The 12,720-nt window shown below is 38.9% G+C and overlaps 1 protein-coding gene across 2 annotated transcripts in view; it reads left to right on the top strand.

Annotated features, from left to right (window-relative positions):
- AASS (aminoadipate-semialdehyde synthase) overlaps positions 1-12,720 on the top strand; it is a 63,930-nt gene that overhangs the window by 30,077 nt on the left and 21,133 nt on the right. For both annotated transcript variants that reach the window (XM_019452568.2, XM_019452569.2), the window contains exons 12-15: positions 8,702-8,761; positions 8,925-8,992; positions 11,634-11,755; positions 11,943-12,069. In XM_019452568.2, coding sequence (XP_019308113.1) covers positions 8,702-8,761; positions 8,925-8,992; positions 11,634-11,755; positions 11,943-12,069 — 377 coding nt within the window. The remainder of the gene's footprint in view (positions 1-8,701; positions 8,762-8,924; positions 8,993-11,633; positions 11,756-11,942; positions 12,070-12,720) is intronic.

Raw genomic sequence — 12,720 nt, 5'->3', positions numbered from 1 at the left:
TTTGTTTTTGTTTTTGTTTTTGTAGTGTGTTTATCTAGTTTTAGTATCAGGGTAATGCTGGCCTCATAGAATCAACCTAGAAGCTATACTTCCCCTTTTATTTTTTGGAATAGTTTGAGAAGACTATAGGTATTGACTCTTCTTTAAATGTTTGGTAGAATTCACCTGTGAAGCCATCTTATCTTGGACTTCTGTTTGTTGGGAGTTTTTTGATTACTTATTCAATTTCATTGCTGATAAGTGGTCTGTTCAAATTTTCTGTTGCTTCCTGATTCAATTTTGGGAGGTTATATGTTCCCAAGAATTTATCCATTTCTTATAGTTTGTCTATTTGTTGGCATATAATTTTTCATAATATTTTTCATAATATTCTTTTAGTCATTTGTATTTTTTTGGTGTTGGTTGTTATTTCTCCTCTTTTATTTCTGATTTTGTTTATTTGAGTCCTCTCTGTTTGTTTCTCTCTCTCTCTGTTTTTTTTTGGATGAGTCTGGTTAAAATTTTGTTGGTGTTTTCAAAGAACTAGTTCCTGGTTTCATTGCTCTGTTCTATTGTTTGTTGTGTTTTTGTTTGTTTGTTTCTATTTTGTTTGTTTCTGCTCTAGTATTTATTATTTCTTTCCTTCTATTGGTTTTGGGTCTTGTTTATTGTTTTTTTTCTAGCTCCTCTGAGATTGAGATTTTTCTATTTGAGATTTTTCTTGCTTCTTGGTATAGGCCTATATTGTTATAAACTTTCTTCTTAGAACAGCTTATGTTGCATCTCAAAGATTTTGGACCATTGTGTTTGCATTTTAATTTGTCTTCATGTATTTTTTTTTTTGAGAGAGAGAGAGATAGAGACAGAGAGACAGAGAGAGACAGAGAGCAAGTAGAGGAGATTCAGAGAGAGAAAGAGACACAGAATCCAAAGCAGGCTCCAGGCTCTGAGCTCTTGGCACAGAGCACAATGCAGGGCTCGAACTCACAAACTGCAAGGTCATGACCTGAGCCAGAGTCAGATGCTCAGACTGAGCCACCCAGGCGCCCCTGTCTCTGTGTATTTTTTTATTTTCTCTTTGATTTCTTCTTTGAGCTATTCATTGTTTAGCAGCTTTTTATGTAATGTCCATGCATATGTGGTCTTTCCAGATTTTTTTCTTGTGGTTGATTTCTAGTTTCATAGTGTTGTGGTCAGAAAAGATACATGGTATGAATGTCATCTTTTTGAATTTGTTGAGATTGTTTTGTGGCCTAATATGTGATCTATTCTGGAGAATGTCCCATGTGCACTTGAAAATAATGTGTATTTTAGGATGGAATGGTCTGAACATATCTGTTAGATCCATCTGGTCCAATGTGTCACTCAAACACTGTTTCCTTGTTGAATTTCTGTTTGGATGATCTACTCATTGATGTAATTGGGTGTTGAAGTCCCCTACTGTTGTTGTATGACTATCAATTATTTCCTTTATGTTTGTTATTAATTGCTCTATGTATTTGGGTATTCCTATGTTGGGTGCATACATATTTATAATTGTTATATTTTCTTGTTGTATTGTTTTCTGAATGATTATATAGTGTCCTTCTTTGTCTCTTGTTACAGTCTTTGTTTTAAAGTCTTTGCTGTTCAATATAAGTATTGTTATCCCAGTTTTCACATCTGTTTGCATGATACATTTTGTATTTCTTCACTTTCAGTCTGCATGTGTCTTTAGGTCTGATGTGAGTCTCTTGTGGGCAGTGTATAGATGGATCTTGCTTTTTTATCCATTCTGTCACCATATGTCTTTTGACTGGAGCAAATAGTCCATTTACATTCAAAGTATTTATTTATGGGTATGTATTTATTGCTATTTTGTTGTTTTATGGTTGTTTTTGAGGATCTTCTCTATTTTTTTTCTTCTTTTGCTCTTGTCTTTAATGGCTAGTTGACTTTTCCTAGTGGTATATTTGGGTTCTTTCTGTTTTATTTTTTTGCATATCTATTACTGATTTTTGATTTGTGGTTTTTACTTAGTTTGTATATAACATCTTCTGTGTATGTCAGTCTATATTAAGATGATGCCCACTTAGGGGCGCCTGGGTGGCGCAGTCGGTTAAGCGTCCGACTTCAGCCAGGTCACGATCTCGCGGTCCGTGAGTTCGAGCCCCGCGTCGGGCTCTGGGCGGATGGCTCGGAGCCTGGAGCCTGTTTCCGATTCTGTGTCTCCCTCTCTCTCTGCCCCTCCCCGTTCATGCTCTGTCTCTCTCTGTCCCAAAAATAAATAAAAAAACGTTGAAAAAAATATTAAAAAAAAAAAGATGATGCCCACTTAAGTTTGAACCAATTCTTTACCCCTTTCTCTCCCACATTTTAGGTATATGGTGTCATACTTTACATCCTTTTATTTTGTGATTTCCTTGACTGATTTTTATAGATATACTTAATTTTTCTGCTTTTGTGCTTCCTACTTTTCTTACTCCCACTTATGTTCTTTCCTTTCCACTCAAAGAGGCTCCTTTAATATTTCCTGTAGGGCTGGTTTGGTGATCATGAATTCCTTCACTTTTACTTATTTTAAAATGTTTATTTATTTTGAGAGAGAGAGAGAGAGCATGAGTGGGGAAGGGACAGAGACAGAGGTAGAGAGAGAATCCTAAGCAGGTTCCATGTTCAGTGCAGAGCCTGATGTGGGGCTCAATTTCACAACTGTGAGATCATGACCTGAGCTGAAATCAAGAGTCAGATGTTTAACTAACTGAGCCACCCAGGCCTCTCAGAATTCCTTTACCTTTAGTTTGTCTGAGAAACTCTTTATCTCTACTTCTATTGTGAACTATAGACTTGCTGGATAGAGAATTCTTGGCAGAAGGTTTTTTTTCTTTCATTACTTTGATTATATCATGCCACTGTCTTCTGGCCTACAAAGTTTCTTCTTTTTTTTTTTTTTAACTTTTTAAATGTTTATTTATTTGAGAGAGAGAGAGAGAGAGAGAGAGAGAGAGAGAAAGCGTGAGTGGGGGAGGAGCAGAGAGAGAGAGGGAGACACAGAATCTGAAGCAGGCTCCAGGCTCTGAGCTGTCAGCACAGAGCCCAACACAGGACTTGAACCCATAAACCATGAGATTATGACCTGAGCTGAAGTCGGACACTTAACCAACTGAGCCACCTGGGCAGCCTTGGCCTACAAAGTTTCTGGTGAAAAATCTGCTGATAGCTTTATAAGGTTTCCATTGTATGTAAATGTTTTCTTTTCTCTTGCTGCTTGTAAAATTCTCTCTTTGGCACTACTTTTTGCCATTTTAATTATATGTGGTTTTGTGTGGATCTCCTTGGGTTGATTTTGTTGGGGGCTTTCTGTGCCTCTTGGATCTAGATTTCAGTTTCCTTCCCTGAGATTAGAGAAGTTTTAAGCTATTCTTCAAAAAAACGTTCTGCTCCCCTTTTCTGTCTCTTCTTCTGGGATCCCTATAATGCAGATGCATTACACTTGATTGTGTAGCTGAGTTCCCTAAGTCTATTTTCATTTTGTATTATTATTTTTCTCTTATCTGCTTATTATTTTTCTCTTAGCTTATAGATAACAATCAAGCTGATTGTTATCTGTCCTCCAGATCCCTGATATTTTCTTCTGCTTTCTCTAGACCACTATTTATTCCATCTAGTGTATTTAAAAATTTTTTTTAATGTTTATTTATTTTTGAGACAGAGAGAGACAGAGCATGAGCAGGGGAAGAACAGAGAGAGAGGGGGGACACAGAATCTGAAGCAGGCTCCACGCTGTGAGCTGTCAGCACAGACCCCAATGCAAGACTTGAACTCACAGACTGCAAGATCATGACCTGAGCCAAAGTCGGATGCTCAACTGACTGAGCCACCCAGGCGCTTCTCCATCTAGTGTATTTTAAATTTCAGTTATTGAGTTCTTCACCTCTGATTTGTTCTTTTTTATGTTTTCTATCTCTTTGTTAAGGGTCTCACTGAGGCCCTCCACTCTTTTCTCAAGTCCAGTGAGTATCTTTGTGGCCATTAGCTAAAGTCTCCTTAAGCATATTACTCATTTCTGTTTCACTTAGGTTATCTTGTTCTGGTTTTATCCTGTTCTTTCATCTGAGACATATTACTCTATCTCCTCATTTTGTCTAACTCTCTGTGTCTGTTTTTATGTGTTAGGAAAGTCAGCTACATCTCTTGCTTTTGAAAGTAGTGGCCTTATGAAGAAGAGATCCTGTAGGGCCCTGTAGTGCAATGTCCCCTGTTGCCCAGAACCTGGCGCTTCACGGATGTCTCCTGTGTGTGCTGCGTGCACTCTGCTGTTGTGGCTCAGCAGCTTTTTCCTTTAGTCCAGTTGTCTGCAATGGCTCTCTTTGCCTGTTTTGGGCAAGGTTTGATCCCTGTGACGTTAGTAGGTCTGTCTGGGGCTGCCTTAAGCTGGAGTTAGGTCAGACCTGGCTTTTGCCATAGATGTCGTAGCACTGAGGTGCAGTTTGCTTTCCCTGTTTTGTCTCCTGGGAAGCTTTTATAAGTGGGTGGGGCCTGCAGTCAGATCAGCTATCTGCCCCCAACCCACTGCTGTGCCTGCAGTCTGACTAGTATGTGTAGTTCATTTTCTTTCTCCCTGAGGTACGCATCACTTTGGAGTACTGCTGGTCTGTCAGGGCTGCTTGCACCCTGCCAAGCTTGTGGCACGCTTTGGATGGACTCAGACCAAGAGTGTATTGGAAGGGGTGGATCCGCAGAAGCCCGACGTGTCAGATGTGGGGTGTTAGCAAGGCTTGCACAGGTCTTCTGTGGAGTAGACATTCAGCTGAAGCTGGGCTTGAGGGGGTGTGTCTGCAGGGGAACACTTGGGTGGGGCACACTATTAGCAAGAGAGGTAGGAGTGTATGTGCTATGCTGCTTTCAGCTGGTGGCCCGGTGTTTAGCCTGGGGGGTGGAGCAGGGAAATTGCACAGGCCAGCTCCTTCATTCCTAGAGAAGTCTTTCATGGATCCTTCTCTCTCCAGCTCGCACTCTGAGATTAGTAAACAAATCTTCCTCCAATATACCCCAGGCGATTTTCAGACTGCTGCTTCTATGCTGTGTCTCACTGGAGCTTTTTGTTGTGCTGTCTCTTTAAGGGTAGGGACTCAGTTTCATCTTGCCTTCCAGGCTCTCCCAGAGCCAAACCAACAGATTTTTAAAGTTCCAGGTTTTAAGTCCTGGTGCTTGTAAGAACCTGTGAAATTCGGTCTCTTTGTTTTTCAAAACCAAATGTTACTGGGATTCATCTTTTCTGTGTGGGCTCCCAGTGTGAGAGTCTGTTTCTCTCCCCTCTCTGTGCCTGTGTTGTCCCTCCCTCCTGTGGAAAGTTCTGCAGGTCCCTGTGTCTCAGCCCTTCCCACCCTCTTTGATGTGGCCTCTTTTCATTTAGCTGTGGAGAGTTTGTTCTGCCAGTCTACAAGTCGTTTTCTGGGTTATTTGAACTGATGTGTTTGTTATCTAGTTGTATCTGTGGGAAAAGGTGAGCTTAGGATCCTCCTATTCTGCTGTCTTTCCAGAAAAAAAATTTTCTTTATCTATCCTTTGAAGACAAAAATTGAGGCTTTTCATGTTTTACCTGGTTTTACTCAATGGGAGGATTGGTCTGAAAAGATCTAATTCACCCTTGTTTAGAAGGGAAATGTCCAAAAAAAAAAAAAAAAAAAAAGAGGTTAGAGTGGAAGAGAGCCAAAGCATAAGAGACTCTTAAAAACTGAGAACAAACTGAGGGTTGGTGGGGGGTGGGAGGGAGGGGAGGGTGGGTGATGGGTATTGAGGAGGGCATCTTTTGGGATGAGCACTGGGTGTTGTATGGAAACCAATTTGACGATAAACTTCATATATTGACAAATAAATAAAAAATAAAGGCATTGTATTATGAAAAAAAAATAGAAGGGAAATGTCCATTTAAAAAGATTATATGTTTTTGCTTACTAAATCAGCAGTTTGATAGTCTCTTATGCAATGTGACAAAGTTAAAAATATCTGACAGTGAGGTGTTGGAGAGTTTTGGTCAGACTGAGGCAGGTGATATTGCCTGTGACTAAGCCGGCTTCTCTAAATTGTCACATATTTTTCCTTTTATACATCACAATAGTCTTCCAGACAGTGTGGTGGGATTCTCTTAGGGGCATCTATCTCAGCATTATATATAAGCAGTGGACATTTGTGAAAATGTATGGCTATTTATTGTAGTCTTGATTTGTGTGTATCTGCTTACCACTAAAATATTAAGTATTTTGTCTCTGTTCTCGTCTGATAACTGTATTGGAGCTGTATTTTCCTTTTTGACGTAAGATTCAGACCCTGTGGCATTGCAGGGCACAGGCTATCATTTTGAGCCAATAGAAAAGTTTGTTTCGCTTGAATTAATTAGATAGTTATTGTCTGCTGGAACAAGGCACACATATGGTTGAAGAAAATGAAAATATACCTTCTGACCTATAGTAGGATGAGGTCCAGGAAGGGGATGAGATAAGTGTGCAATACTGCCATAAAGTGGAATATGACAATCATTAGAAAAATGTTAATGGAGTTGTGGAGGGTGAGGCTCTGTCCTGTTGGGTAAAGTCAAGAAAGGTTTTATGAAAGAGGTGACATTTGAGCTGGCTCTTGGTAGATGTATAGGATCTGTTCGTTTGCATGGGAATGGGAGGCATACTATCTGATGGAGACAGGAGAGCAAAGGTGGGAGTTAATTTGACAGAGGGTTTCTGTGAGCTGTCAAGTCTGACAGAGTAAAAGGAGTATGTTGGTTCCATATTGCAAAGGGTCTTAACACCGGGATAAATAGCTTGAAATTAATTTAGGAGAGCGTGATGAGCTCTCAAAGGTGGCATATGTAAAAGTGACAAGGCATACCATATGCTTTAGGACCCTTGTGCTTGTAGTTCTGTCATGATTGAATTCTAGCAAGGAAGGCAGTTAATATAATAATTCAGCAAGCAGCCTTTTGTTGTCTTTTAGGTTTGCCTTTCTGTAGGTGGACTCAAGACACTTAGTTCATTTTCTTGGAAAAAATCCATATGATTATTGCATGTATCCACTAATATATTTATTGAATATTTACCATTGTATTGCACAGGTAAGATGCCGAAGTGCAGTTCTTACCTTCAAGGTGTGCTTCGAGGCAGATTTTGATTAAGGCTTCACAGAGGAGGCAGTTCTTCAGCTATATCTTGGAGGACGAAGAGTAAGAATTCCATGTAGAGGAATAGCATGTGAGACATCCACCTGGTACAGAGGCATGGGAAAGCTGATGTAGATAAGCAGCTCCACACTGTTAATAGGACTTGAGTTTTGAATATGAGACAAAAGGGAGAATTGAGGTCGGAGAGGCAGACTATAGAGAGTCTTGGAGGCCATATAGGGAGCTAGAGACTTTATCCTGAGGGTATCGGAAAGCTAGTAAATGATTTCAAATAGACACAGAAGAAATGGTCACATTTTTGTTTTAGAGTGAAGGTAAATGGAAGGCGAGAGGTGGGAGGTAGTTCCCATGGTCTCAGTAAGGCCTAAGTAAGGCTGTAGAGTTAGAGATAAACAGTAGAGAAAATGAAGATACTAAAGAGTTCAGTGGTTTAGCCATATGCCAAGTGAAATTCAAATCTCGTCTTATTTACTAATGGCTCCTGGCCTGCAGGCAGGGCTGGTAGGTGACGCAGTCAGCCTGACGGGGAGTGCTCCATAGGTGCCTGGGCAGAAGAAGCAGTGGGAGGACTGCAGGTATCCCAATTCCATGAGCTTCCCCGAAGGTGCCCTGCCTTACAGATATATATATCTTTTTTTTTTTTTAATGCCTGTATCCCAGGAATAGATAGCCTAAGTGTCATATGTTTTAGATACATGAAAGTAGTTTTGATATTTATTTTAATACAGTAAACAAATATTCTTCTGCCAGTATCTGGCAGGTACATTTTTGTCTTTTCTTAGCTGGGTGAGTGCTCTAGACTTTAACCTAAAAGGATAAGGAGGGAATGGTTGTCTCACTGATCCTAAGGCCCTGACCATCAGAAGCAATAAAACTAACTTATATGACCTCTACCCTTTGGCAATCTACTCAGGAGTTGGATATCTTGGAAGAAAGGAGGAGGATTAGAAGGATGCTGGGGTGTTAATATGAGAGATGTGGCTTTTGTTGTTGGCCATCTGACTCATTCTTGTGAGATTAATGGGAAGACTGGGTGACTTTTTGAGGTCTACTTGGTCAAGCCATTTTCCCTGACACTTTTGAAATTCTGATGTGCTCATACATAGAACTAATCTTGGTGTGAGGTAGACTCCCTATTGCAGGGTTGGGGACTTTTTGTCTGGAAGACCCATTCTCTCTTCTGATAGAACAATGTCTATCCTCTGGGATAGGATACAGGCCTTCTGAGTGGGGACAATGGCTGCACGGCTTGTGGTGATGTTTGTAGCATGTTCAATATGACACATCTAACTGGAGGGGAAGGATAAACTACTTTGTGTTTTCCACAAGCAAAGATGATTATAATCAAATTTTAGTTTTAAAATTGGAACTTGTACTGAAATAGTATGTTCTTGGGGGGCACAATCCATTGCCTGTAGACCTCTATTACCAATTATTGATATTCAGTGCTCTTTAGAAAACTCTTCTAACTTATTTTTTCCTTTGACTAATATTTTAATATGTAAACAAACACCAAGAATCCTTCTTTGCAATGTCATTTATCTCTTACCAATCTCATTTTTCTTTCAGATATTATCAGATGCAACACAGCCTCTTGAAAGTCAGAATTTTTCTCCAGTGGTGCGGGACGTAAGTCATAATAGTTTTTTTCCATGAATGTATTTTTTCCACTACCTTCCTCTCTCCCTCTCTCCCTTACTCTCTCCATCTTTGTTCTCTGTCAGTCATAAGCCCATGTTTTTGGGTCTAAAATATGGACACTAAAGAAATGTCTTGTGTCATACACATTTAGGCAGTGATTACATCCAACGGTACATTGCCTGATAAATATAAATATATCCAGAAACTCCGAGAGAACAGGTAAGCATTATTCTTATCTTGGATTTGTTGAGTATTTTTAAATGTTTCTATGTGAGTTCATGATACTAGGCTTATACAATTTTGAAAATGTCTTTAAGTATAGGAAATCCAAACTAAGTGACTAGCTGAAACCAGTGGGAATTATTTTCCTCTGAACATCATTTTGGTTTTCTAATCTCCTGCGTTGACTTGTATGTAAGCAAGTAGAGTCCAAAAAGTTCTCCTTTGGGTAGCACCTTGTTCTTTCTCTAGAAGTTTGCATAGTGTTATGTCTCAGGTGTTTTCTCAAAGAACATAAGCACACTAACCTTTTTTGTGGTATTTTCAATCTGGTTTCTAGTTGAGGATTTGGACTCTGTTTCGTTTAGTATGATGTTTAGATAAGTGGGCTCTTATTTAGAAATTAACAGAAGTAGTGAAGAAAGAAAATGGTGAGAGGTCAGTTTTCCCTGGGGATTCTTCTTAGGAGGAAGATGCCAAACAGTAATGTGGTAAATCTACCCAAGAGAATAGTTCTCTTAGAAAAGTACTCAGCTAAGGCCCTTGTTTCTTTAATTGATTTTACTCTTCAGAATTTGAAAACATTGACATTTCTTTGGAATGTTCTGGTCCTCTTCAGCTGATTGCACTTGATTTGTGTTTATATCTGCTCCACTGGTCTATTCACATCTAACAAAATAACCCATGCACTGAATTCTCAGGAGAGACCAGAGTGGAAAAATTAAAAAGAAACAAACTGCCTTAGCTTCTTTCTCAGTTCTTCTATCTATAAGAAATAACGAGATCTGCTAGGATCAAGTATACTACTCCTGTGCTTGTCCATCTGTGTTAGTTTTCTAATAGTTACTTTTTATGTGTCAATGAAATATTCTGGCATAAGATAGCAAGAGTGATTTTTTTTAAGTGGCTAGCACTATAGGCCCATGGGAGAGTTTCTTAGGAAACTTCACATGTGTTAGTTTTTCATAACTCTCTGTATTTTTTGATTCTTATCTGCTGATGATCTCTTATATTGCTAATCCTAATAACATGTCTAACATGACCAGTCACAATGATGTTTTCACTGCTACACTGTTCTTGTAGCAGCAAGTCTGCTAGGACTTCCTGCCCTCCTTCCTAATGGAATATTCTGTCAGGAAACTGAAAATGAAGATTGTATTTTGAAAGGAAATTTAAGTTATCTTAAATATCTTCATTATTCAAATGTTCTCTTCATCACTTAGCACCATGACTATTAACCTGGAGTCTTTGAGGTTGCCCATGGGGTGGACAGTATTAAAATGTAGGAACAAGTTTTAAAAAATGTATTTTGAACATCTTATTTTTAGGCATCAAAAGTGTAATTTATTTACATAGACTATAGAAAGTGTTGTTAGAAAGGATATACAATAACCAAATTACTAGTTCCCTTCTAGGGGTTGAAATGGATGGGGACAGAGGTTAAAGTAGAATCACCTCATCAGTAACATGAGTGTTGGGGTGAAGAGGGGCAGGGACATTTTGTATTTAAATTTATTTGTATTCATGGAGTGCCTGAGTGGTTCAGTTGGTTGAGTGTCTAACTCTTGATTTTGGCTCAGGTCATGGTCTCACAGTTCATGGGATCAAGCCCTGCATCAGGCTTAGCACTGGCAACACAGAGCCTGCTTGGGATTCTCTCTCTCTCCCTCTCTCTCTTCCCCTCCTCCCTGCAACCCGCTCGTGCATACACGTACACACTCCCTCTCTCAAAATGAATAAATAAGCATTAAAAGATACATTTATTTGTATTCACTTATAATTAACGGAAAGGTTAAAGTTTGAGAGACAGCTTGACCTAAAAGATTCCAACAGCAGAGCCTTCTGCTTACGTCTCTGGCACAAAGCCATTTCCATGGTCTTACACTGGTATCTGGGAATTTGATTCAACAGAGTTTTAATGAATATCTTCCATATTTAAGACAAGATTTGTTGAGCATTACTGGGTTTATAAAAATGAACAAGACAGTCACGGTCTTGGAGGTCATAATTTGTAGGAAAGACAGAGAGTTAATCTGACAGGAAGGGACAAATTCCAACAGAATAAACTGTTCAGGCATTAAAATCCTGCCTCGTAACTCATCTTAGGTTTTTACATTTAACCCATGGCATTTGTGATTTCAAAACTATGGTTTTAATTGTTTTCGAGCGACCCTAATGATAAATGACAAGCAATGCCTAATATGGCTAATAATAATCTCCTTCTCAGATTGTTGTCTCCTCAGATTGTTGTGAGGAGGAAATAGGGTTTCTGATGTAAAGCCCCTGGCATGGTTTTAAATCATGTCCCCTGGAAGGATAAAGTGTGAAACCAGGTTACTCAGTTGTGAGTAAGCCAGGCAGTGGTCCAGAATCGCACCTCAGTAGCGGTTGGGAATTCGTGAAAGTTCACGGACAGTCACTTCAGAGAGGTCAGGGTCTGTTGTTCATCATACAAAATCTAAAATAATTAATGGAAAATGTTGGTATAAGGAACTCCTGTTGAGTTTCTTGTTGTAAGAAATGTGGGAAAAATTATCATTTCATGGTCTAAGATTTGGTTTGTTTTGGGGACAGAAAGATTTTGTTATTTAAATTTCTTTTGTTGTTAAAATTTTCTCTTCCTCCCCTCTTTTATTTATAGGGAGCTTGCTCAATCACTTTCAATGGGCACCAAGAAAAAGGTCTTGGTTCTTGGATCTGGTTATGTATCTGAGCCTGTACTGGAATATCTGTCAAGAGATGACAGTATACAAATAACAGTAGGTAAATAGCCCTAAGTTTTAGAGCAGAAGACGAAAAACTGATTTCAAAACGTGCTTACTCTGTGAATTTCAGATGACCATCTTGTTTCTAAACTTTGAGAAATTCTTTTTGGAGCTGTTAAAATGTGTTTTACTCTCTGATTAGTGAAAGGAAATCTAAAAGTTGGACTTTTATATTCTTGAAATAGGCTCTGATATGAAGAACCAAACTGAACAGTTAGGCAAGAAATATAATATTAATCCTGTTAGCATGGACATTAGTAAACAAGAAGAGAAATTGAGCTCCTTGGTGGCAAAACAGGACCTTGTCATCAGGTTAGTATCTAGGTAGAGAAGATGGCCATATATTTTGTTGTTATTTCTCTTTTTCCTTATTTTCTCTTTCTCTGCTCTAAGTAAACTTTCAAATGAAGTGTGTACCCAGATATGACCAAATCATAAGTGTATAGTTCAGTGAATTTTCACAATGAACACACTTTGTAACCATCATTAACATCCAAACACAGAGTAACAGTACTCCAGAAGCCACCCATGTGTCCCATTCCATTATTAGCCCTATCCCCCAAGGGTAAGCACTATCATGGCTTCTCACGTACATTAGTTCTTGCTAGCTTTCAACTTTGTATAGTTGGAACCACTCAGTCTGTCCTCATTTGTGGCTGCCTTCTTTCTTTAACACTGTGATTGTGAGAGTTGTTTGTGTTGTTGCTTATAATTATAGTTTATTCATTTTCATTGCTATGTAACATTCCATTGTGTGAATATACCATTATTATCCATTTGACTGTTGATGGGTGTTTAGATTGCTTCTGGAATTTGGCTATTATGAATTGTGTTGCTGTGAACATTTCAGTATTTGTCTTTTGATTGCCATATGTATACATTTCTATTGGAAATCTATCTAAAAGTGGAGCTGCTGGGTCAGAGGTCTTCATGTTTCATTTATTTTGGTGGCCATTTTATCCT

This window comes from Panthera pardus, unplaced genomic scaffold (genome assembly GCF_024362965.1).
Source record: "Panthera pardus isolate Hobbes unplaced genomic scaffold, ASM2436296v1 HiC_scaffold_8, whole genome shotgun sequence".
In the NCBI taxonomy this organism is placed as follows: Eukaryota; Metazoa; Chordata; class Mammalia; order Carnivora; family Felidae; genus Panthera; species Panthera pardus.
Note: the sequence above shows the minus strand (reverse complement) of the source record. Positions and strands in the feature narration are given on the sequence as shown.